Below are 25,178 nucleotides of genomic sequence, written 5' to 3'. Positions count from 1 at the left end.
TCCTGATGCACAAAAGTTTCACCCCCAACAAAACAAAATTATGGTGGCTGCAAAACTTAGCTGTAGAAAGAAACACGGTTTACAGATACTCATCACATGTACCAAAAACAATTTGCAAATTGGTTCCAGACCAAGTAACCGCTATCTCGCTCGAAAGGAGCTACTTAATTGTTGTATATGAGAAAGAAAAATCATCTGAGGAGAAAATACGGATCAAAACTTTCCGAGGCGGCGGAGCCTCCCGCCTGGTCCTCCCGCTCATGCGACCGCTTCACCAGCAAGTAAAGGTTGGAGATCAAAGGGTTCTTCAGGAAGGGCGTGATGAACCCCTCCAGATCTGAAAATTCTTGCAGATACGATTTGTGCCTGTCCTCCAATTCCGCTTGTTCTGATAACCACCTTGATTCAGTGAGAGCGTACAGGCCGAGCAGATTTGCGTATACTGACGCGAACACATCCTTGTGGTTGCCGATGCCGCCAATCCAATCGGTTTTCCCCTCTTTCTCAAGATAGCCACTCGTCAACGACGTAAGCTGGTGCAGGAAACGGTCCCTCCAGTTCTGCAACAACGCTTCACTTCTCCCTGATGTTGCCAGCTGATGCCCAGACCGCACGAGCTTCTGAATGTTTGAGCAGCTGATTTGACATATCAGCAGCTTCTCCTCGTGGTGGTTATCGATTTCTTTGTCAAATATCTGACGGACCAAGTCACCATCCGAGTCCAACGTGTTAGCAGTGTCCAAAACCATCCTTAGCAAGTACTCGACGTATTTCAGCCAGTGACCAAACAAGCAGGTTATGAATTCGAAGCTCAACGCAATCACTCTGTCCACTTGCAGTGGTGTGGAATCATCACATAGCTTATTGCCTGACCCATTTCCAATTATCTTCTGGACATCGTTGGCAAGTTTCTGCCGAAGATGGACATCCTCATCCTCCAGCAACTGGATGCATATGAACCATAAGTCAAGTATCTTGCATGCATAGAGACTGACAAATTCACCCGCGCTAGCTTTCAAGCATTTCTCCTCGAGATGGCATTCATTGTCTTGTTCCGAAGGAATGTATGCGTTGGACACACATGCTTTGACATAATTTGCCTCTTCAAGAAGACCTGAAGCGATAATTGCTTCAGCGGCAGCCCTACGAGAATTCACAGTTTCAGATGGTGCACTTTGCTTCTTAACAAGACTGACAAAAAGGTCTGTGCTGATAATGGCTGCAGATAATCTATTCCCTTTGTGGATACTCCCAAAGGAAGTAGAGAGCTCACTCGTTTTAAAGCCTTCCGGTAACACGCCATCCCTCATCAATTTAGCAAACTGCTTCATGCACATACCCATGCAACATAGAATTATTTCTCTGGTTTTCGCATGTGACACAGTGCTGTTCAAATGAACTAATCTGTCCCAGATGGATAAAAATGTATTGCAATCTTCTCCATTGTTGAACTGGCATTCCACGTTCCATGAAAATATGATCCTTAGACTATAATAAAGGCATTTGGGGTGTTCTTCCACAGATAACCGTTCCATAATCACAGAGTGCAGACTGGCCCTAGCCCATTGATGCAAAATGTTCTTACTATCACCAGACCTGATTGATTTCACAAGCTGCAGAATCCTCTTCAGCGCTGTGATTCTAACATCATATATAGGATCGGCAAGGCAAGACATTATCTCCTTGTGCAGCTCAGTGAGGGAGACCGCACAAGGCGTCTCTGACATGCTTGAAGTCGACTGATCAAGTATTTGCGATCGAACATCTTCCTCGGCGGTTTCATCATGTCCCTTGGGAATACCAACACAGCTGAAATATGATGCAACTGTTTGCTGCTGAAATTCAATCTGGGTAGGATCATGGAAAGCATGGTGGGTTGATGTTACATTGTTCAGACTCTGGGAACTCAATTGTAACAGCAGTGTCCGGATAACATCAGTATGCTTGCTTTTCCCTGCCCTTGCAGCATCAAGCATCTGATCCAGAACACGTAAGTATGATGTACTTACAACAGGGCATGCACATAATTTATGGCAGCCAAGCCAAGAGCACTTTGAGAGAACCTCGATTAGTTGGCCAAGAATCTGATCCTTCTTGTTACTGTCTGTCAAACCTCTGAAGTTGCTATCGAGAAGGGAAAACAGCTGCAGAAGAAGGCCATGAATTGTATTGAATGAAAAAGACTGAGAATTATTAGTTGACACTTTACGACCTCCACAAGGTAAATCATCCAGTATATCACCAACAACATGCTGCAGCCTCTCGTTAGATACCAGACCAATTAAAGCCCTTGATGCAAGGACACGAACCCGGTAGTTACTCTGGGTAGCACATTTCTGGATAAAAGGTAAAAGCAAAAATGGATCTAAAGGATCATCGGTTGCACAGCTAATGGGCGACGGCTTAAGCCTTGATAAAAGAATAAGAATAGGGCACAGGCTGGGGTGTATGGCTTTTGCGATATGTGACTCTAAATTGCCGGAAACCCCATCAGCTAATAGTTCTGTTGCAACTTTCAGTTCACTAGATAGGAATGGATGAAGTGCCGGGTACCTATACATAATAAAACAAGGCACAACTCAGTCAATAAAATAGTCAATCCCACCAACTGAATATTAGTTTGGGAAAATATTGGATATAATGTTTCACCATAAACAAACACAAGAACAAAAGGTTTACACAAGAATGGCAATCCTACATCAGGACTATAATAAATAAACTAGTACTACCTCTCTCTCAGTTTACAGGGCGTGCGCGTGCCCCTAGGTCGTCAATTTGACCAACCTAATACAAGTTATATATTACAAAAAATATATCAATATAAACTTTAGATGTTCTATTTTCAAATCGTATAATTTTTGTGTTATATAGTTTATATTAAGGTGATAAAACTGGCAACCTAGGTATACGCGTAGGACTTGTAAACTGAAACGGAGGTAGTATTATTTTTGGAAGTAATGCCGCTCTTTTATCATATCGACAACACTGAGGTGCTGAACCAAAAAAATGATTATCAACATTATACTTGCACTAAACTAATGCTACTCCATTTTTCTCATGATATTAATGTGTAAGAACAGCATGCTAATATAAGATCACAAGACCAATGTTACCAGAATGCAAACTATATACTAAACTTGTAAGAACAGCATGGCAATATAAGACCACAATGAACTTGCCTGTGGAAGAATTCAAGGCCAGATATTGACCGTCGTGCAGATTCGCGTTTCTGCACATTCAAAAACCCAACCATGCGGCGAACCAGTGCAGTATATGCCAGACAAGCTGCATTACGCACTTCCCAGTAAGGAGATGAAAATGCATGTACTGCAACTATTGTTGCCTCAGCACAAAAACCCGAAGTGTCAGCTGCTAAATTTGCATCATTAAAGGCAGCTCTAAGCACATTGAATGCATGCACTGTAGGAACAACACCCTCATCTCGGCTTTTTGACAAATTTCCATTAGAATGAACACTTGTGGTGATTCCTGATTGCGACTCGCACGAATCTACAATGCAGTCTTTCATTGCTTCAGATTTCTGGTTGTGATCTTTCTGAAAATTAGATAAAGACGTTTTAGCAAATTCTATCAGCCATTGTAACGCCCTTGGAAGTAGCTTCTTTGGAGTTCCTTCTGGCTCTGCCAGGAACAGTGCCATAAAAGAAGCAGGGATTCCTGCGCTCCTTCTTAGCAAATCATCCACAGTTTGCCCTTTAGCAACTGCCCTATCCATCAGTAACACCATCCACGATTCCGTCATTTTGCAGAGCCTGTGAATGATAAAAGAAATTAAAGATCCTCAGGAACTAGGATATAATCCATTAAAAATTTCTACTGGACATGATACACAACTGTTGACATGAATCTGGCTTAACTGAAAGTAAGTTTCAACTCCACATACACATAAATCCAGAATCAGGTTTCAACAAAAAATCACTACATACTACTGTACTTATGATGTCGAGACCATAATGGCGAAGAATGATGATAACGAAGAATGATGATGACAAACATCTATTAACAAGGAAAACTTGCACAGTTTTGAATTTCACCCCTCAGAATATCACAAATGTGCAGGTGTCTACAATTGCAGTATAGATGCATCACTGCATTACTCAATATATTCATGTTGAATATCATTGTACTTCTACAAGGACAAAACATTTTTTAGCAGGAGGCTGGATTTTATTACACCTCCACAAGGATGAAACTGATTAAAAAATTGGAGGATGGTGTTGTGTGATATGATATCTCACAAATTCAAGGAATGAAATGTTACCTATTGCTGAATTTTTCATACATACGTTTCAAATGTAAACAAGAATTGCAGCACCAAGTTATCATAAACAATGTTTCCCTTGGTTTCCAAAGAGGCCCTACATGGGCAAATGGAACATACCTTGAATCATTTGAGCAAAGAAGACGGTTGCAGAGGGCAGTAAGTCCAGCCCTTGTCTTATCAATTGCACCATTATGCTTCATTTTAAGAAGAACTTGCAAAAAATGATCACCCATCATCTCTAACTGTTCCACATCTAGAACCTCCCCAGACATGTTTGTCTGCTCGGTATTGTCAGACAAACTATTCTGAGATGAATTTGAGTGAGAACAGACAGGCAATGGAATTTTCCTGACGATGGTTCCAAATAGAAGGCTAACCTGAAATATAAATGGAAAACTTACACCATAGAAAGACCATTAAAAAACTATACCCGGATAACTGCATTGGTACAATAATATTGGTAATGGATCTGAGACGCAACGTATGAACTTCCCAGAAATAATAACCTTTTCTCAACCTAACAAATTTACCAAAATTATGCTCTCAAATAGGACAGAAAGTGTTACATAAATAAGTGGACAAACATGTATTTCAGAAGAAAAAAATACTGACAACAAAGTTGGTCCATGCCATATGATCAATATGTTTTAGGCAATTGCTTAAGTTCAAAACTAAAGCTAGTGAAAAGCAACTTCGAAACTTAGGTGAGTAAAGTAATAAGGAACTAATCCATTACCTCCTTCATAGCAAGCCAACAACCAACCATAATAACATGTTCAGCCGGTTTGCCATTATTCCCTGATTTGGCATTCTTCTCTGTCGTTGCTAAAGCAGTATCAGGTTGATCCTCATCAATTATATCCAAGAGAAAGGAGCCATCATCAATCATGTCATCCATATCATATGGCATATACCATGCATCAGAAGAAACTACCCACAGGGCTAGCGATGTTATACGCATTATGAGTTGAAGAAGCTTTCCAACCAAACTCCTCATCTCTGAGAGACACGATTGGATAGCTGCAGAGTTCCAATGCAGCTCATCAAATGTGTAGCGCAAGGTAAGAAGAACTCCATGAACAAAGCTTCTCTTACATGCTTCACAAAGATCCCTCTCACCCTCTTCTACAACAGTACACAGCCACTGAATGAGTGATGAAATGTACTGTGCAACTGGGTTTTGACTGGCAATTACTTCTGTATCTCCATCTGTAGATTTCGTGTAACACTGAAGGCAATCATTTTCTTCAGAGAAAACAATAACACATCCAAGCTCCAAAACATACTTCCGAAATATAAGTCGGAAGGTTAATGCGCCAGCGTCACTTTCCCGAACTCGCGGGCTTAGCACGAGTTCTTTTGCCCATCTGATAACATCATTTATGGATGCACTCTGGGAAATTCCAGGAAGAGGTGTTGGAAACTGCAACAGAATGCGGAAAGAATTTTCCCTTAGCTTGTCCCAGCTATCAATTATAGACCCTACAAATGAAATTGTTGAATCTGGCAATGTTATGCTGTCATTATAAGGATGAACATCAGTCTTCCCTTCAGAGCGACGAATAGGCCATACATCTACCATTATAAGAATAAGCTCCATTGCAATTGTTTTCCTTTCATAAGGGGCAGAAGGGTAACAAGAATTAAATAGGAAGGAGCCCAACCACTTCATGAACTGGAAGAGATCTTCCGCCCTCTGCACAGTAGTGTCCATAACAGTGTCAACAGGGCGAGCTTCTTTTACAATAGAGTTTGGTGATGGCAGCCATGATCCCTGCTTTAGCTGTCTGTCCAGTGCTGTGCGCACCCTAGCAAAAAACTTTCTAAATAAACCTGCCCATTTCATTTGAAATGCTGTTGAGCTACAACGCATATTCAATGGGACTGCTAGTTTAAGCAAGCTCAGTTCCAAGGAGGATGGAAGACTTGATGTCTTGGGATTTAGGAAGAGAGATTCAGCAGCATCTATACGCAGAGTTTCATCACTATGTGTCAGTGCCAAAACAAACCAATTAGCAGGTACTCTAACAGCAATCCCTTTAACAGATATGATTACAGCACCCTTATTATCCTCCTGCTCAAGCAATTCATCAGAATCCATATGAATGTCCCCTTCCACAAGTGCGAGATTTCGAGAGACCTTTAGCAGTGAAACCAGTGCGGCTATACATTGGTCACTTTTCAATGGCACATCCAATTTATTTGCATCTGCACTTGGGCCTACAGAGATGAATCCAAGCATTGCAAATATACTGTCTGTGTCAACTTCGATGACAGTGGGTACTGCATAAGTATTTAAATTGGATCGTAGCTTCGAATTACCAGATACTAATCCCCGCATCAAAGGAGGCAAGCACAACCCTCTAAAGGCATCATATCCTTGCTCAACACCATCCTCATTCCAGCATTCATCCCTTAAATTCTCAAGGAAGCATTTTAAAAACGATGTTGCAGCACAACAAACATCATCATCTATGTAAGCATAGGCTGTTTCTAAAAGGAGGTTTGATTTCAAGCTTAGAAGAGATTTGGCACCCAGTCGCCTCGTCAAAGAAGCTAAAGGGATATATCTCCCTTTGCATCGCGGACCTAGGCGAAGTAAATCATTTGCAATGTCGCACAGAACCAATTTGATGCTTTGGTCTTCTGATGGAAGACACGATTCAATATCCAATAGGAGATCAAAGATGAGGTGCACTTGTTTTACAGTCTGACTCAAAGGATCTTCCAGGTTGCTCCATATGATTTTTAATACACGGTTGACAACATCCCTGGAGAAAGGCTTATAGTCACCAGAGAAGTCAGTGAAATCAGCCAAAACAGATGTCTTAATCTGCTGCAGACATATCTGAGTCACTGTCAGAGCATGGAAATTGAAGTGCCTATCAATGGGGTTCTCACAGTGCATGCAAAGCTCAGGTAAAATCCCATCATACAATACAGTCCATAAAGATCCATTTGAATGAAGCTGACGCACGTTGAGTGCTTTCCTTGGAATAGCCGTCAAAATCCCTCTGAGTAAACAAAGTCTACTCAAAACCGAGAGATCTCTGATTTCTTCACTCAGATGAAAATCAGAAAGTGCATCATGCGCAGCTAGATCCTCTTCATGGTCAGGAAAGATACCAAAGAGCCCTTGAGAAATAAACCAGGAAATCTGCTCGGGACTCATGAAAACCTGAATTGCAGCACAGAAGCTGACTCCAGAGGCCACCAGACAATCCCTCGAAAAGGCAGATGACTTTAGAACAGTCAGTATCGTCCTAACAGCACTCTTGAAGACAGCTGATGCCTTATCAAGTCCAGTAAACTTAGAAGGGTAACGCTGCAGCAAGTAGTACATGCAAGACATGGCCTCTTGGCACTGCTCCATCACAACTGGAGATGGCCGGGACCCATCATCTATGTCCCTAATAACTCCGTCAAGCCCGGCCACCACATCCCATGCCATGATCTCTACACCCTTCTCAACTGCCTCATTGAGAAAACCCAACTTGGGGTAGCCAATCAGTGACAACGCAGCTCGAGATACCAAAAATCTCTTCTTTGCCTTGACACCAGAGGCACCATACTCTTCACATAGCAAAGTAAAGCAGGCACTAATGAGTGCAGAGAACTTGTTGCACTTGGCAAGCACAGATATTAGCACCCGATGGAGAGGGAGCGAGTTCTCAAAGAAGAGGATCTCCAAATAAAGCTTGGCGGCAGCAAGCACGGCATCATCAGATATCGCTGGAGCAGAAAGAAACAGCACAAACGCCGAGGCGAAGTCCTTGACAACAACAATCTGCGCGTAGGTGGACGGCAGGGATATCAGATTGTTCAACTGGGCGAAGAAATTGGACGCAGAGACCTGGGCCGGCACAAGGGGTAGTGCTTCCAGGTAGTGCTTGGGGAAGACGACCGATGTGTAGGTGTAGCGATGCCGGTGCTGCAGTGACCGCCAATTGGACGACATTATGCACCAATACCAACCAATTCAACCTGACAGACAGAGAGATAAATAAATAAATTCGTCAGTTCCAGCACGATATTCTGCTCAGCAACAAGAATGGATCATAATTGGGAAACTTAGAGCTCTTGTGATTCAGATGAGTAAATAGGTATTAAACGAAGAACTAATCAAACCACGCGCTGCTCCCCACCTTCGCGTGATGCCGCCTCTTGCTGCTGTCTTCACCGCCCCGTTCTGCTCCTGGCCTCTGCTCTCTGCATAACCCGCAAGTCTGGCCTGCACCAAATTCAGTGATGCACGGTTAGCTGCGAGCAAGCAGCAGCAAGCAATTTGAATCCCTCTACCAAAGCCGGCAGCAAACAAGCATCAACAAGCAGTGGCGGTTTGATTACACTAGTAGTAGTAGATCTTCAACAGGTTTGGTCAGTGTACTGCGCAAACCTATTGGAAAAAGTCATCAGCTAATGACTGAAAGCAGACAAGCAGACCTAGGCGCGGCGGCGGCGGCAGGAAGAACAGAACAACTCCACGGCGGCCAGCAGGTGCACGGCGCCGCGGCGAGCTCCTAAACCTAGGTCGCCGCCGGGGATAAGGGGTGAGCGCGAGAGCAGGAAACTCACCGCCGGGTGGTTGCCTCTGCTGCTGTCCGTCGCCGGGAGGTATCCGCCGGCGTCTAAGGCCACCGGAGCTTCGCCGTCGACTGCAACCTGAGCGCCGCCGCAGCTCGCCGCCACGGGGAAGAGGAGAGGAGGGGAGGGGAGGAGGGGTTCAGGGTTTCCTCTTTTTTTTTTATTCCAAACTTTTCCCCTCTAAACCTTGTTTTTTCTCCGAGGCCACTCTGACCAGAGTACCCTTTTCTTTAAGCCCTACGGCATACTTTATTCAGTTTTGCTAAAGCACATCTAGATGTGTCATAAGTATTGCACATCTAAGTTATATGGCATTGATCTTACATTGAGATTCGTGTGAATATTTTCTTCTTCTTTTTTCTTTTTCTCTTTATGCTTGATTCACTCATTTAGATGTGCAATAAGGGCATCTCCAGCCGTTGGCCCCTCAGGAGGGGCAAAAAATCGCCCCCTGGGGGCGCACCGGCGCTAAACTGCGCACTGGGGACGTGATGCCCCCCAGTCGCGGCCCCCCACGGGTTTTTAAAATGTTTAAATTCGGCGCAAACACAATGCAAACACGTTCGAGTTCGTTCAAATTTAAACATATTTTACAAAAAAAGAAAAAACTACCGCGGGCTACCCCCGCCGTCTCCCTCCCGCCCGCCTCGCCGCCCGCCCACGCGGTTCTACATGCCGAGGAGGCTGTAGAACCGCGTGTAGTCACCGTCGTCGTCGTCATCGTCGTCGCCCCCGCCGACGCCTCCGCCGTCCCTGCTGCATCCCTTCCCCGGTTGGCGCGGCGGGTTGGACGGTCCGGGGGCGTCGTCGTCATCGTCGCTGTCGAGGACCACAACGCCGTGCTCGTCCTCGCGCCCACGCTTGCGGGCGGCGATCTCCTCCAGGGCCCGGCGCTGCCGGACCATCTCGTCGCACTGGCTATCTCCTCAGGGCGTCCTCGTCGGAGAAGCCATGCCGGGCTATCTCCTTGTACTCCGCGGGGAGGCCGGGCTCCGGCTTGGGCTCGACGAGGACGAAGCGGCCGGTGGGGGAGGCGTTGTCGTCGATGCGGACGCCGGAGCGGCGGGTGCGCGCGCTGACAGGCGTGCCCTGGGGCTCCGGCTTGACGGGGCGGAGGTGGAGGCAGGGGGAGCCGCCGGACGAGGAGGAGGACCCCCCGGTCTCCATGCGCCTCGGGGTCCAGGAGCTTCCCCGGCGGCGTGGGAAGGACGGGGGAGCGGGATACTCGAGGCGCGGCGTGTTGCCGCCCTCGATGTACTCGAGGACGGCCTCCAGCGTGCGCCTGGGCACGCCCCACCACTGACGCCGGCCGACGGCGTTGAGCCTGCCGGAGGGCTCGACGCCGTTGGTGGCCTCGAGCTGCTCGGCGTGACGGCGACGAAAATAAGGCTCCCAGAGCGGGCTGTTGGGGACGTACCGTGGCCCCTCCCTCGCCGCACGCGGCAGGGACGAGCGGATGCGTGCGATCTCCGCACGCCGCACCGCGCCGGTGGTTACCGGAGGCACCGGCACGCCGCCGACGCTGATCTTCCACGCCCCGGGCACCCGCATGTCCGGCGGGACCGGGTACTCGGCCTCGAAAAGGAGGCGAGCCTCGTTCTCGTGTAGATGGCGGCGGCCGAAGCCGTTCGCCGCCGCGCCGTCGCCTGGGAAGCGCTCGGCCATGGGTGTGACGAATTGGAGACGGCGAGAGAGAGGAGAGGGAGGAACGACGACGGCGAGAGAGTGCGAGTCGCCGAGTGCGCTGGGCGCGTCTTATATGGGCCGAGGCGCCGCCCGTGCGCTAGCCCCCGTGAGTACGCATGGCGGGCGCGGGAGGGCGAGGGACGCGCGTCATCCGGTCTTCACTGCGCCGCCCGTGAGGCATCAATGGCGCAGGCTGACCGGCGCGGCAGCACGGCAGCTTTGGCATTGATTCGCCGCGGGAAACAAGGCGATGAGGACGACGAAGGGGCGAGAAGAGAGCCGTGTCCCTGACGCGGCGGGCCCGCGGCTGTTTCGCACCAAAACAGTTCGCCCCGGCGCCCCCGGGCGCCCCCAGCGCGCCGGGTTCGGCCTGGATCCGCCGGCGCTGTTTTCGGCTCAAGCCGACGAAAATCGGGCTCTTGAGACGCGACTGGGCCGATTTTTCTGACGCCGGCGCAAAAAAAACGCCTGGGAAGGCCTTCTGGGGACGCGGCTGGAGATGCCCTAACTAGAGCACATCTAGATGTGCTCTAGACACACCCTACTTTATTCATCTTTTTTTGGATGCACAATTTCTATCAAGCCTACCAATGCATTTTCTCACATACTTGCAGTAATTGAAGCACAGTTTGATTAAACTTTCTTTTCCTCCTACTAATAATTTTATTTTTTTATAATTTCAGGCAATTGACGACACTTTTCAAAAGACGAACAAAACTGTCGCTTCTATCTACTCCCATCATAATGGGGAGACCAATGTATTTATCAGACATAGTCCATAGTATCTGTCATAATATTTAATACAGAGCAAACATGCGCCTTCAAATCGACATTAACACCGGGGCTAAAAAATGTTGCATTTCCTTTAACTCGCCATTTGTTTGGAGCTAGTGCGATCTTACTCAAGAACTTGTCTCAACAGGATTGCATTAACAACATTTAATTTATCTTCATAAGGACTAGAGAATCATCAACAAAAAATAAAATGTGTAACTATGGTGCATTTTTGCACACCCTCAACCCTTTAATGTCATGAATCTCCACTTTATGAGCCAAAAGACTTGATCCCCTCTACACAAATAAAAAATAGATATGGAAACAAAGAATCTCCCTCATGGAGACCTCAGGTTGGTACAAATTGACCAGTTTGATCATTGAATCTAACATTATACTTTACTTACTTCACACATGCCATTAATAGATCAACCAACTACCTCTAAAACCACCAACTGAATCATCGTGTACTCCAAAAAAAGAAATCCAGTCAACACGAGTATATGCTTTGTGCCTATCAAGTTTCATTGCACGATACCCCTCCTTTCAATGTTTTCCATTTTTATCGTATCCATACACTCATAAGCCGCTATTATCGGTAAGGAGACGTCTGAGCACAAGAGTACTCTCAGTAGGAAAAATGATTTTATCTAACACTCTATTTAATCACATGGCTGTCATTTTTTTTATAACTTTGTAAAGCACATTACATAAGCTAATAAGATGGTATTAGGTAACTCTATCCGGATCTTCGGTTCTAAGGATAGGAAAAATAACAGTACCATTCCACCAATCAAGTGTGACTTTATCATTCATCGCACATAACACTTCATTGCATAGAGAATCCCCAATAATATGACAACATTTAAAAAAATATTTCATGCAAACTATCATACCTGGAGCCTTCATGTCGCCAATTGAAAAAATAGCCTTTTTCACATCCTCCGTCGATAGGGCCTCTTAAGCTTCTTGTACATGTCGGAAGTCACTTAAGGTATAACTTTCTCTAAGAATTTCAGATCAACATCATCCACCTCCGTGGTAAACAATCCAGAAAAGTAACTAGAGATCATCGGGTTAAGGTATGCAGTACATTGCCAATGAATCCCTGATCATCCTTTAGAGGGTTTTTTTGTTGCATGCCCTCCTCGCACTAGCAGAACACTGAAGAAAAGATGTGTATCGGTCTTCAAACTTGAGCCAATCCACTCTACTCCTTGTGCATAGTACAGTTCTTGCTCAATAAACTTATATTTCTATCATTAACTATTTTGCGTAGCTAGCCAGGTTTTCATCCGTCAGCGCATCTCATGTTACTTTCTCTGAGCATTATGTAACCTTTTTCCTCTTTCCTTGTAGGACATTTTTATCCCAGTGATAAGACTTTGGTGGATAGCAGCAAGTTTTCCCGCTAGATCATGAGCAGGCGCTGCAGAATCTGACGCAGTCTCCACCACTTCCCTGAACTGAGCCTCACATAACCAGTGAGCTTTGAATTACAACACCGTTGGTTCACTATAATCAAACTGTCGGCCTTCATCCCAATGCATCAAAGTTGCTCTGTGATCTGACCGACTGTACTCTAGGTTTTCTAGCATGGCATCAACAAATTTGACATCCCTTCCAAGAGTGTGGATTTTGTACCCCCATATGAGTGTACCCTCCATCTAAACCATTCAGTTTGCATCATGATTCGTGCTATCCTTTTATATAGATATTCCTCTTTTTTGTTTCTTCCAAACAGGAGAAAATTTGACCTTGAAACTTTGCAGATCAACTATACACAATGAATGTACCCCCTCTGCTCGCAAGCTCATATGCACCCTTATGAATAGTAAAAAAACATTTGAAAAAAATCTGATTTTTTGTGGGGAGTAAACTTTGACGAATTGTCAACATGTGTGCAAATTTTCTTGAAGAACACATAATCCAAAATTCTTCCTAAAAAACCAAAATTGATGCTTCAAGAAACAGACTTTTGGAGCATGAATTTTTTTTCTCAGGAAATCATTTTTGGAATGTTGTTTCTTCATGAAGATTTGCACGCATGTTCAGAATTTGTCAATGTTTCATTCCAAAAGGTTCCATTAAAAAAATTATTTACATTTTTTTTAAAAATTTACTGTTCATGAGGGTGCATATGAGCTCGCGAGCAGAAACTTCATGTCCTATACACAAGTGTCACTCATTGTATATAATGTTTCTGATTTTTTTATGAAACATAAATTTGTCAAAATTCAAACGAATTGTATCATTTTTAAAAATTTATGTTGTGCCCAAAAATCTGAAAACTTTTCTGCACATGGTAGTACTTGTGTGATGTTGATCCGCAAAGTTTCGAGTTCAAATATTCTTTTATTTTTTTAGAGCAAATATTCTTTTATTTTGGAGAAACAGAAAAGAGAAGTCTTATTGTATGAATTTTAATGCAAGAATGGACGGTGAGGATAGAGGGTACACTGATATACGGGTACAACCAGAACTTTCCTTCCAACCATCATTCCTAAGAGGCCAGTCAAGCTGTTTCCGGACATTACCCTAAAAAATCCGAAAACATTTCTACACATCGTAGTACTTGTGTGATGTTGATCCGCAAAGTTTCAAGTTCAAATGTTCTTTTATTTGGGAGAAACAGAAAAGAGAAGTTTTTTTGCACGAATTTTAATGCTAGAATGGATGGCGATGATAGAGGGTACACTGATATAGGGGTACACTGATAGAGGGTACACTGATAAGAGCCCGATCAAGCCGTTCCCGGACCTTACCCCGGTGTCAAGTAAACTGTTCTCTTGAGTAACCAAAGTCCGTCAGATTACATTCCTGAATCAGATATCTAAACTCCTGCATGTACTATTCTGGATGTGGATTTCCCCCAAAGAATACATAATATCATCAAGATCGAAAAAAGCATCCATGGCATATCACAAACATCATGTAATTCTCTAATCCGTTGCCAAGTCAAATGTTTGTTCCTCCATTTCGTTGCCAAGTCAAATGTTTGTTCCTCATTTAGTACCCCCATACATGCCTCTGAGCCTCCATATATATTATCCTGCCCACTCCCCACAAACACATGGATATAATTGTCCGTTTCGTGTCGTAGGGAGATTGCCACTTCTTTTTTCTAGAACAATAACAAGGCCCCACTTTTGCCATCACTCTGAACAACTTCCTTATGGTCCATCCCTAACCTTCGCCTAAGACATTCAGCCGGCCTATTGTGAAGGTGTGTCTGTGATAAGAAAATAATGCTCCCCGCCCCCCTTGTGTTTCTGGACTTCCAAATGCGCACGAACTGTCAGACTTTTTAAGGGCACGACAGTTTCATCCTAAGATTTTCATTGCCGACGGCCCCTGGGGTCGCCGATGGATCCATTTATATTTTCTCCCAAGAGATTACTTCCTCCATATGGTTTGGGCATCTCCCAGCAAAAACGCCTTTGTTTTCACACGAGTACTATCAAAGGAATCTGATTTGCAGCTTCAACAATCAAAAGGACGCGGAAGTACAGTCAAGTTTTAAACACACAAGCCGGACAAAAAAAAATCAAGCAGAGGATATCAGGGCAATTTCCCCTTTGCAGATAAGGTGTATGTCACAATGGCACAAATATTCACGACGTTCACGAACACTTTGAGCTAGTAGCAAAAGCTTGAGAACAGAGCACGACAATCACAGTGGAAGTTTTTCTTCATTTTTTCTCTCGCGGGGTATCACAGTGGGAGCTGACGACCAGCTGCACCAGCACGGAACCCATAGAAGATAACAGAGCAGGACAATGACATGTCCCCTCCATACAAAGTCATCTGAAACAATGCTGTACAGGAATATACTTGTATACACACAATAACCGTTGTATGATTGGCCTCCATCGAGCAATCAGACTAGTAAAAAGAAGACGATGCCCGACTTGAAGAATAATTCCGACATACATTCGACGGGAACTACCAAGCTCACCGGAACGACCATTGTATCTCCTCTAGAGTTCTTCCCTTGGTCTCCGGCACCCAGAGGACGATGAACACGAGCGTGAACGCGCTCACGAGCGTGTAGCACACAAAGGTACCTGCCGAGATCGTAAACGAACAGAAATGATCTCCGTCAGGTCCGTGCCGCGGGTCCATAATTCTACTTGAGGGAAGAGGGAAGAGTGTGAACCTCCAGCACTCCAGCTGAGCAGCAAGTTTGCTGTCATTGTTATCCCAAAGGAGGTCAGCCAGTTGGCGAGCGTCGCGAAGCTTCCCGCCAGGCTCTTGATGCTAACCGGCAGGATCTACAAACACATAAAAAGTCCAGCAATATGGCTATGTGAATGCTCCAGTGACATGCCTAAACCACATTACTTATGAGCTATGGTGCTGGTATACAGTGTGAAGATTCACTATACCTCGGACATTATGACCCATGGAATGGCGCCCATACCGAAGGAGAAGGTGATTACACAAGCCTGCACAAGTGTCAGGTTAGTATTTCGGGCAGAGCTCGTGGATCTGCGATGTAAATTTTCAGACCAAACAATCTAGTTGGTGGATGGACATACCACAATAGCCAGCAAGGAGACCATGCTTAATATGTAATACATGTCAGAATCTTGTGGAACGTTGTCCTGGAACAAATTAATCATGGTAATATAAGAAGGTCATTCAGCACAAGAGGCCCTGCGATAATATCACCAATAAAAAAAAAATCCCCATCCACGTAATAGACTATTATAAGGGTGTTGGTATATCCGTATACTAAACAAGAACAACAATAACAATAACAAAGCCTTTAGTCCCAAACAAGTTGAGGTAGGCTACAGCTGAAACCCATAAGATCTCAAAACAAACTCATGGTTCTGGCACATGGATAGCTAACTTCCACGCACCTCTGTCCACGGCTAGTTCTTTGGAACCATATAGTAAAGAAACCTGAAAATACCTTGAGAAAAAATATGACGGCAACCGCAAGAAGGCTTAGAGTCATCCCGGCAGAAGAGATCTGGAAGTTGAAGCGAGAGCTAAATTATAGTTAGAGACAAGTAACAATCTGGTTTCACAGAGAGGAGGAAGTTACAATAAGTAGGATCCGTCTGCCAGCTCTGTCTAGTAACCAGGTTGTAATTCCAGTGGCAAGAACCTGATGATAAATGATGTCAGCAGCTTAATGTGAACTACTAAGAAACAAGAAATGATCTATATGAAGTTGCACACCATAATAGCTCCAAGTCCACATGCGGCCAAGTTGCTGTTTGTAAGACCTGAAGAGCTTCTCATGTTAAATATAACACTACAATATTGCACTGAAGGAAATTTAATGACCAAATTGTACAACTTGCCTGCAGCTTTGAAGATGCTGCCTGCATAAGACAGTATAGCGCTGATCCCACTTAGCTGTTGCAGTACAAGCAGACCAATTCCTAGCTGCCAGGTTGTACCACAATCATGATTACAAAATGCAATTGTGAATTTTGGTATGAAATAAACCAGCAAATCAAGGAAGTTACTGTCAGGGGCATGCGGAATTTCTTTTGGTTTAACTCTTGGAAACGGATTGCCGTCCTTTTGTTTGCTGATGCTACCGCTATCTGCGTAATTTGCAGAATATTAAAGCAAGCGAACATTGGTGACTAAGCTGAAAGTACGTCACATAGATAGATTTGTAGTTGGTCAGACTAGAAGAACGAAAAAGGAAGGTGCTTGCCTTTATATCATTCACTTCTGAGGTGATGTCGGTCTTAGATCCTCTCAAAACTTGTAGAGAGGCTTCGAAATCATCCATCTTGTTCATCTTTGCCTAGAGATTGATGCACAAGAGTGGTTAATGGAAATTTCAGAATGATGCGGCACTTTGTATACACTTGCGTATACAAACCAGCCATCTTGGAGATTCTGGAATGAAGAACATGCCAGGTATCAATATTGTGCATGGCAAGGTTCCTAGAAGAATAGAGATTTGAATCAGAAATAGTCAGGGTGCAGAAACTAAAAGCATACACATTCGCTTAAGCTCATAAAGTACTAGCGAAATCAGCATATAGATTACTAACACGGCAACTTTTCCTTCAAAAGCTTAAACAGAAATATTTGCCTAGTCATATTTGTGAACTTAAATATCAGAGGTTAAGTGAAAACAGCAAAGTTCAGTAACGAGTCGGCACTTAGTCATGTACCTATCAACGCAAGCATCCTCCAAGAAACAAACATGCCTAGCACATAGGCCAACATCATCCCCGTTGTTACAGACAACTGCAGAATGAACAATTGCACAAGCTATTAGGTCTTTGCTTGACAAGAAGACAAGATGCATGGGAGGATAGGCCTACTGGGTTCACAGAGCCCAGAGCGCCCCTCTTGTTCCGAGGAGAAATCTCTGCTATGTATACAGGCACCTGTTATCACATAACTCACAGATCAAGACCACGTATTTTAACTAGTCCAAGATTCTTTTGACAACAAATAAACTTCACAATGGGATGGTCTACTTTGTTCCAACAAGCCACAATACTGACATCCTGTTGATCTTTTTCTTTCTTTTCTCTGAACAACTTAACCAGATAGATGTGTGCATAGATCTTCCATGGCAAAAATAAGTAAACACAGAGTGTTCTTAAACTAACCGTGTAGGATATGATACCAACACCAAATCCTTCAAGCAACCGCCCCATATACAGAAACGTAGTGTCCTGTAAAACAAACGCCGACAAGCGTCAGGTTCAGAAGCAGCAAATGGTGAAACTAAGCTTCGGAAAAAAGGTATCATCGTACCTTTGCCAAGGAGATGGCAAGCCAACCGATGATGTTAGGAATAGCAGCAATCATCAACGCCTGGAAAATCAATTCACAAGCTTGTTAGAGCTCAAGAGAAGATCATCAGTGCAGTTAGGTACCGAAACACTGCAAAGATACGACCAACATACAGAAGTTTGACACTGCAATAATAAACCACCACAATTGGGGTCGACTTTGCAGTTTTCGCCAAAAAAGACACCGGCCCGCCGTAAGCAGTGATGACTTGCTTAACGGACTGTGAAGCTCTTTCTGAAGCGTGGGGCCGGACCTCCAGGCGGGGCGACGACGGCCGAGACCAAATAGCTGTTAGACATTTTCACGAACACCTCGCGTGCGCGCCAGTGCCTCCCTCTGGCTCGCGCGCTCCAGCTGTTGAGGCTCGGCTGTCGGCTCCAGTGCGTACCTGCGACGACCCTGGCTAGCTCCCGGGGAGGGACACCGGCTGGAACCCGGCGCGGCGCAGCTTGTCCGTCCGCGGCGGCGAGCTCATCCTGGCAACGTCCCACAGTCTCACTCCTGGTTTGGTTCATTCTCGCAAAGATTTCTTTACAGTATCGTACTCTCACAGTCTCACTCCAGTTTTACATACAAGTTCACTGTCAAAAATATACTAATTTGTAGTTATGCGAGACCATGAACACTAACCGAGGCAAATCGATGATGTTCGCCTCGTAAGACACTCTGCTCGGTAATAATATAGAAACACTGATGGACGTTATGGTCTTCTCCCATGTGTGTGTGTTGAGCTTACCAACTAGACTTTGCAAAGCACATGTGTTTAGCTTCTTGTTGCTAAGTTTTCTCATTAATTAGTTGTAGGTTGTAAATTATGTTTTCACTTAGCACGCGCATGGTTTTTTGTGGAGTCATCAAACTCTCCTCTCTCGAATTAATTATCTTGTCACATCAGATTTTCTTGGCAGTTTTAGGGCATCTTCAAAACGGACCCTCAAACCACCCGCACTCATCTAGATCAAGCAGTCCGGACGCACTTTGGCATCCAATGTCGTCCCGCATCTATCCGTGAACCAATTTGGTTGTTCGTTTTCCCACAATCGGAAGCAAACTAGGGGGGCTTTGCGGGAGTCCGAAGCTCCGCCACGCAGAATTCTGACACCCCAGGCCACCTGAAACTACATCTAGAACCCGTGTCTCCATCCCTTCTCCCTTCCTCTGCATATGCTTCCTCCCTCGTCAATGTTACCGCTATACCACTCGGCCGCCCGCCAAGCTGGACCTCCGCTCCAACTGGCCTTCACGCGCGCTTTGCCTATGTCATCGTTCCACACTTCCCAACCGTTCGTCGCGCAGGTATCATCCGCCTCGGCGGATGCTGTTCGGGGGGGGGGGGGGGTGACCAAGCCCAACAACTGTTCAATGCAACGCTCGTGCTAAATTTTTGACAATTTTCCTTCTTTCTTTGAAGCACTGGGTTCGGACATGGAATACATCTACGAGCACTTCGTTGAGTGCTCCACCGACAATGATGCAGACGGTCGTTATCGATGTGGAGCGTGCGGAAGAGCATGTTCTCAATTTCAAGGGATGGATTAAGGGCATGTTTGGTTTCAATAAGTCACCCGACTTATAAGTCAGGTGACTTAAAACTAGTGACTTATAAGTCACGCCTGTTTGGTTGTCACCTGACTTATAAGTCACTTGACACACCTTTCCACACCAATCAACATCATGCAGGTGGTGGGACCCACGCAAAAGGGGGTGACTTATAAGTTTTAAGTTGGGGTGGAGCAACTTATGACTTATAAGTTGGGGTGACTTATAAGTCGGGTCTGTTTGGCAAAATAAGTCATTTTTTCACTTTTCGACTTATAAGTTGGTGACTTATTTAGAACCAAACAGGCCCTAAGAGTAACAGGAGGTGAGGGCGCATAAATATTTTTTGATGTAAAATAGGGCATCCAAAACAACCAAACTACCTTGATCACTACATACTTCGATCCAAACATCCAAAGTTTTAAACACGCAAACTTTAAAATAGCACGATCGATTCCTACGGGCACTACAGGCAGCTACTCCTCATCATTAAGGTTGTCCCAGTCTTGTTATCCTCGTCGTCCCGCTGGACCTCGTTGGGCTGAACCTCGTCGTCCAAATCGCCCTTGATCACCCTTGAGGGCCCAGCCTCGTCCCCATTATTGATCGCCCTGTTGCACCGCATGTCCCTACTGCCAAACAAATCATACTCCGCTTGCACGAGGTGCGGATTTCCTGCGCCATAGCCACCACGTTTGTCTCAGGAGTGTTGCACTGCTCCAGGACGATACTATCTTCCATCTTCTCCTTGCGGGTCACATTATGCACTTCGGGACCAATGAACTCCGCCACCTCCCGGGATTAAACGTCGGGAAAGTTCAGCTCGCGCTTCGGCAGGCCGAACCTCCAACACGCAATGTCAGAGGCCCTGAGCCAATGTCGCTCCCCGTTGCACAACAAGTCGACGACGTAGTGGTTGGAATCAAATGCCGGGGAAGCCCGCCTTTCATATCGGCTCAGGGCGTGGCAACATCCTCGGCTCGGTGGTGGTGGTGGGGCGGCGGCCGGGGGGGCATAGGGTGGCGGTGGATCTAGTGACGAGGCAATGTGGAGGTGGCAGGAATCGCTTTGCGTCTGCATTTTTGGTTTGCGGCAGCCGCACAAGTGATGTGTATTTGCATCTCTTTGATGCAACATTTTTTTTGAGTCCTAATGGTCTGAAAATTGTTTTTTAGGCAGCTACCCTATTTTACACCATGTGAAGCTTCGGTCTAAAAACAATTTTTTAGGCAGCTACCCTATTTTACATCATGCGAAGATGCTCTAGTAGTCTACTACTCCAGTTCATTGAAAGCTGCAGCAGCAGAGCAGCCCATCTACCAACTCTACTGTAGCACACCACACTGTCACTGTGTAGGACCAATTGTGAGTAGCACAGTTAACGTGCTGCAGCTGTAGTACGTGTGGGGGCGTGTGTGGCGCGCATGCGTGTGCCTCATGGAGCCAGCTTGGGCACTAGTCTGACGGTGATCGATGGCGACAAGACCCACCGCGTCTCATATAGAGTACAACCTCCAATCATTTTTTTGAGATGCTAACGTAAATAAGTTTCGACCGAGCAATCTTATCCACGTGTTTTTTTTTGTTGATTTAAATGGTGAAATGGATAGATTGCTCACAAGATTGCACTGCTGTTTGTGTTGGAGTTGTGTCGAATATAGTATACGAGGTAGGTTACAGTTGGACTTGTAGTTGTATTGTGTTTACTCCCTCCTTTCATCTATATAGGGTCTAATGCGTTTTTCGAGGCTAAGTTTGACCAAATGTTAGAGCAATAATATATGACATGCAACTTATACAAAGCACATCATCAAATTCGTATGTTAAAGGAGCTTTCAATGATATAATTTTTACATTATGCATGTCATGAAGTATTAATTTTATTAATAGTCAAAGACGGTCTTGAAAAAACGCATTAGGCCCTATATAGATGGAGGAGGGAGTAGATAGGATATGGAGTCGTGTCCTAATAGGACACTTGTATCCTAGGCCTCTCATATATAGCAGGGCTAGACACACGATGTAACCTATGCCAACATAATAGCACAGGCGCGCAAGGGGGAGCAGGCGGCATGTGCCAGCGCCCGGGTGGCTGGTGTGCGGTATTGTGATGGTGTCACGGGGAGGAGCGCCCGTAGTCAGGCCCTGGGATGTAGCCATATCGGTGAACCTCGTTAACAAATCTCGGTGTCGTGCTCGTGTGATTGCTTGGTCCTCGAATGATTGACGGTATGCCTTGAATTTATTCTAACAAGTGGTATTATAACAAGGTTCGAGAAGGTCACAATTCGTCGATGGAAAGCGGTGCAGAAGCATGCGGTGGCAGATTGTTTTCAATGGATCGAGAGTGTTCGATCGTATTCGACGAGATCGAAGCTGAGAAGATGTCATGGAACACGTGCAAGCGGTTGCGTCGTCACAGCAGGATTGCAGAATACTTTGGCTATTTGGGCAAGGCGTGGTGTGCATAGGAGGTGTACTGGATCGAATTGGATCGGTGGCGACGACGCGCATCGACATGGACTTGTTTGTAGTCGGATTCGATCGGACGCGCGCGCACGGGCGCTGGAAGCCTAATGTCGGGCGAAGGTGGCCCAAGGCCCTTCACGCGGCCCATAGGTAAGTGCAGGGCGAGGCCACAGACTTGAGTTGTTTGCTGAATTTGCTGTGACGAGAACAGATGCATACGTATGACCACTACGGGATTTGTTTGTTGAAAAAAAAGGAGTGGCCAGGGTCACGTGTGTGCACAGGGGCAGTTTTCTGCTAAGGTGCATGGAGAAGCTACAACAACAAATAGAGACAAGAAAAATTGTGCAGGTTGCATGGAAGTTTTTTGGGGTCAATTCGCTGAGAAGGCTTGGAACACGTGGAGAGGCTATGGAGGCGCGTGGACAAGCGCGTCTTAGGGATCATGTTTAACAGGGCGTCGAGTAATGCATGGTATGTGCCGGAAACATGATGCAGGGTGAAACATGGTCGCAGTCAGACAAGTTTGGCTGGGTTGGACCGAACAGTCTGACGGGATTGACGCAGGTCGGTTGGTACAGAAGACGGTGGTTGAGATCGGCAACGACGACATAGGAGCGTGATGCTGATGGTGACCGACTTCTGGGCGTGGAAACACGTGACGCTGACCTGAAGGCTTGTGTGACTTCGACAAGACTATGGTGCGGGGTTGATTCAAGATGGTGCACATGAGAGCTTGAAGTCGACGGGGCACGAGGGTGCATTGATCATCTACCATGGAGTCATGTTGAAGGTGGAGCTGGATTGAGGGGCTACGGTGTAAGGATCCAGAGAATCGAAGCCTATTCAGCTGGGAAAAGCGAGTGACATGCAGTTTGGACTGGAGCCCAGTGGTCTGATGGAAGCATGAAACTCGTCATCGGTCGGTGATGATCGGTGGTACTCTGTAGTGGGGGTTGAGTGGTACGGGTCGCGACCCTTTGAGACTCAACCGGGACAGCGAAGGCTCGACGCGGTAATAGCAGCGAGGCGTGCGGTATGCACGGGACATGAAGACGCGCCAGAGCTCTGGTGGTCATACATGTGGTGAGACAACTGCGAATTTGACTCGGGATGACTACAAGCAATGATGAAATTCCTTCAAGTTTCAGACAGGCGGTCAAGAAAGGAGCGGTGATGTTGAGTTCAAGTAACTCTTATGTGTGACACCCAATATGTGAGTTGTTCACTTTCACGCAGATCAGTGATCGGTGTATGATGATGTTGAATGGATACTCTGGAAGTTGGGAGCGCAAACTAGAGTAATGTGGAACTTAATTTTGCTCGAGTGTTGACTGTGGTCAAGAAAAGAAGGGCTACAAGTTGCAGGTGGAGTCACATGGAGTCTTTGAAGTAGTAGCGGTGCTCATGGGATAAGCTCAAGTCCAATGTACATGGAAGTTTGACGCATGAACAAATCCAGGATGGTGTAGAATATTCGCCAAGGTGGAGTTTGTTGGAGTTGTGTCGAATATAATGTACGGGGTAGGTTACAGTTGGACTTGTAGTTGTACTGTGTTTAGATAGGATATGGAGTCGTGTCCTAATAGAACACTTGTATTCTAAACCTCTCATATATAGCGGAGCTAGACACACGATGTAACCTATGCCAACATAATAGCACAGGCGCGCAAGGGGAGCAGGCGGCGTGCGCCGGCGCCCGGATAGCCGGTATACGGTATTGTGACGGTGTCACGAAAGGAGCGTCCGTAGTCAGGCCCCGGGATATAACCATATCGGTAAACCTCGTTAACAAATTTTGGTGTCGTGCTTGTGTGATTGCTTGGTCCTCGGATGATCGACGGTATGCCTCAGATTTATTCTAACAGTTTGTGACAGTTACTACTTATAGTATACGGACGGAGTAGCTAGGAGCAGTAACTGCGCATGGAAAAAGAAGACGGACAGGCTACTGAGAAAATCTCACCCCTTTGTGCCCAACGTGCTCCACCATCTGGCCGCTGGCGACGGCCCCCGCCATGGCGCCGATGTTGGAGAGCGAGCCGAACACCGAGAACTGCAAGTAGCCAGCGTCGTCGGTCAGTCACTAGGATTCCGGGCATTGCCAGGCCAGCGAGTCCGGCAACAGCAGTAAACAAAGACGGCGGGCGATGGAAGGATGGTGACCTCGGAGATGGAGAGGTTGAGGTCGCGGGTGATGGCGTCCTGCGTCGGCGAGGAGAAGCCGCCGGTGAAGCCGAACTGGATGGGGCCGAGCGCCACGACGAGCGTGCAGAGCAAGGCGGAGACGTGGGACTCGCGTGTGCCGTACCACCAGCTCCCCGTGTTCGCCAGCAGCGGCTTCCGCGTGTCCATGTCGTCGTGGTCGCTCCCGCCGCTCTCGTGCCCTCCGCCGTCGCCGTTCATGGCGCCTGCAATGCCCTCGGCTCGCCCGCTTGCTGATGGACGAGATAGAGGGGTAGGAAGAACCCGAAGAAGAGGCGTTGAGATGGGGAGAGGTAGTTGGATGGGCTCCGGCTCGTCTATTATCAGGCCGGCAATCACGTCGGGTTTAATTGGGTCAACCTCTCTCAGACCCATGCCCGACACTCTGATCAGATCATTTCCCTACACACCCGTCCGAGCCCCGGTGTCTGCTCGCCACAGTTTATTAGTAGATTTTATTATCGGCCAGCACAAATGATGGGCACACCAGCACCGAAAGCTGTGTGGCACTCCAATACTTGTGCCTGGGATGGTCCATTTTGAAATATACACAAGTATTTATTTTTTGTGGATAATATACACAAATATGTGTGCCTCGAATTGTCCACTTTCACACATACTCTTTTTTTTGCGAGGGTAAAAGAGATTTTATTCCAGAATCACAGGGTTACAATCAAGAGGCAATAGTTCCTCCACGCAAGGTGGACCTCTACCTAGCCATACAGCAGTGATACTCTACGTATGACTATATAAAGCCAATCGATCTGCTATCCTGTTTTGTTCACGTTTAATTTTTGACGGAATAAACTCTCTTACACCCATGTGCCGCTGAATCTCAGCCACCAAATGT

At 46.1% G+C, this 25,178-nt stretch overlaps 2 protein-coding genes across 4 annotated transcripts; both read right to left on the bottom strand.

The window, feature by feature from the left end:
• Positions 1-16: 16 nt before the first annotated feature.
• On the bottom strand, positions 17-9,072 carry LOC125511392 (thyroid adenoma-associated-like protein). The gene is made up of 6 exons (XM_048676753.2): positions 8,861-9,072; positions 8,431-8,516; positions 5,022-8,269; positions 4,403-4,662; positions 3,180-3,773; positions 17-2,553 (listed from the first exon to the last, which is right to left on the bottom strand). Exons 3-6 carry the CDS (start codon positions 8,241-8,243, stop codon positions 192-194), a joined length of 6,438 nt encoding a protein of 2,145 aa, XP_048532710.2. The 5' UTR covers positions 8,244-8,269; positions 8,431-8,516; positions 8,861-9,072; the 3' UTR covers positions 17-191.
• Positions 9,073-14,890: 5,818 nt separating this feature from the next.
• LOC125511391 (sugar transporter ERD6-like 4) lies at positions 14,891-24,733 on the bottom strand. 3 transcript variants are annotated; one of them, XM_048676751.2, is made up of 17 exons: positions 24,290-24,733; positions 24,090-24,179; positions 18,077-18,136; positions 17,929-17,994; positions 17,635-17,700; positions 17,482-17,557; positions 17,184-17,248; positions 17,013-17,105; positions 16,816-16,896; positions 16,648-16,732; positions 16,523-16,569; positions 16,386-16,448; positions 16,251-16,310; positions 15,871-15,936; positions 15,718-15,777; positions 15,489-15,603; positions 14,891-15,396 (listed from the first exon to the last, which is right to left on the bottom strand). In XM_048676751.2, exons 1-17 carry the CDS (start codon positions 24,701-24,703, stop codon positions 15,284-15,286), a joined length of 1,620 nt encoding a protein of 539 aa, XP_048532708.1. In that variant the 5' UTR covers positions 24,704-24,733; the 3' UTR covers positions 14,891-15,283. The 3 variants fall into 3 exon arrangements, with proteins under 3 accessions (XP_048532708.1, XP_087378371.1, XP_048532709.1); XM_087522245.1 differs by having other exon boundaries at positions 14,891-15,603; XM_048676752.2 differs by lacking the exon at positions 17,635-17,700.
• Between the last annotated feature and the right edge of the window lie 445 nt (positions 24,734-25,178).

Source organism: Triticum urartu, chromosome 5A (genome assembly GCF_056163025.1).
Source record: "Triticum urartu cultivar PI428250 chromosome 5A, HENAU_Tu73, whole genome shotgun sequence".
NCBI classification, from domain to species: Eukaryota; Viridiplantae; Streptophyta; class Magnoliopsida; order Poales; family Poaceae; genus Triticum; species Triticum urartu.
This window is presented reverse-complemented; position numbering and strand designations above follow the sequence as displayed.

Bases quoted from the DNA above. Each gene is read 5' to 3' on its own strand.
- LOC125511391 (XM_087522245.1), bottom strand. From the start codon at position 24,703: ATGGGTCTGAGAGAGGTTGACCCAATTAAACCCGACGTGATTGCCGGC. The intron at 17,995-18,076 runs GTACGATGATAC...TTTGTTTTACAG, and splicing joins TTGCCATCTCCTTGGCAAAG to GACACTACGTTTCTGTATAT. The intron at 17,701-17,928 runs GTTAGTTTAAGA...ATGTGATAACAG, and splicing joins TTGGTATCATATCCTACACG to GTGCCTGTATACATAGCAGA.
- LOC125511392 (XM_048676753.2), bottom strand. From the start codon at position 8,243: ATGTCGTCCAATTGGCGGTCACTGCAGCACCGGCATCGCTACACCTAC. The intron at 4,663-5,021 runs GTAATGGATTAG...TTTATATTTCAG, and splicing joins GTTGGCTTGCTATGAAGGAG to GTTAGCCTTCTATTTGGAAC. The intron at 3,774-4,402 runs GTATGTTCCATT...TATCATTCACAG, and splicing joins CTTTGCTCAAATGATTCAAG to GCTCTGCAAAATGACGGAAT.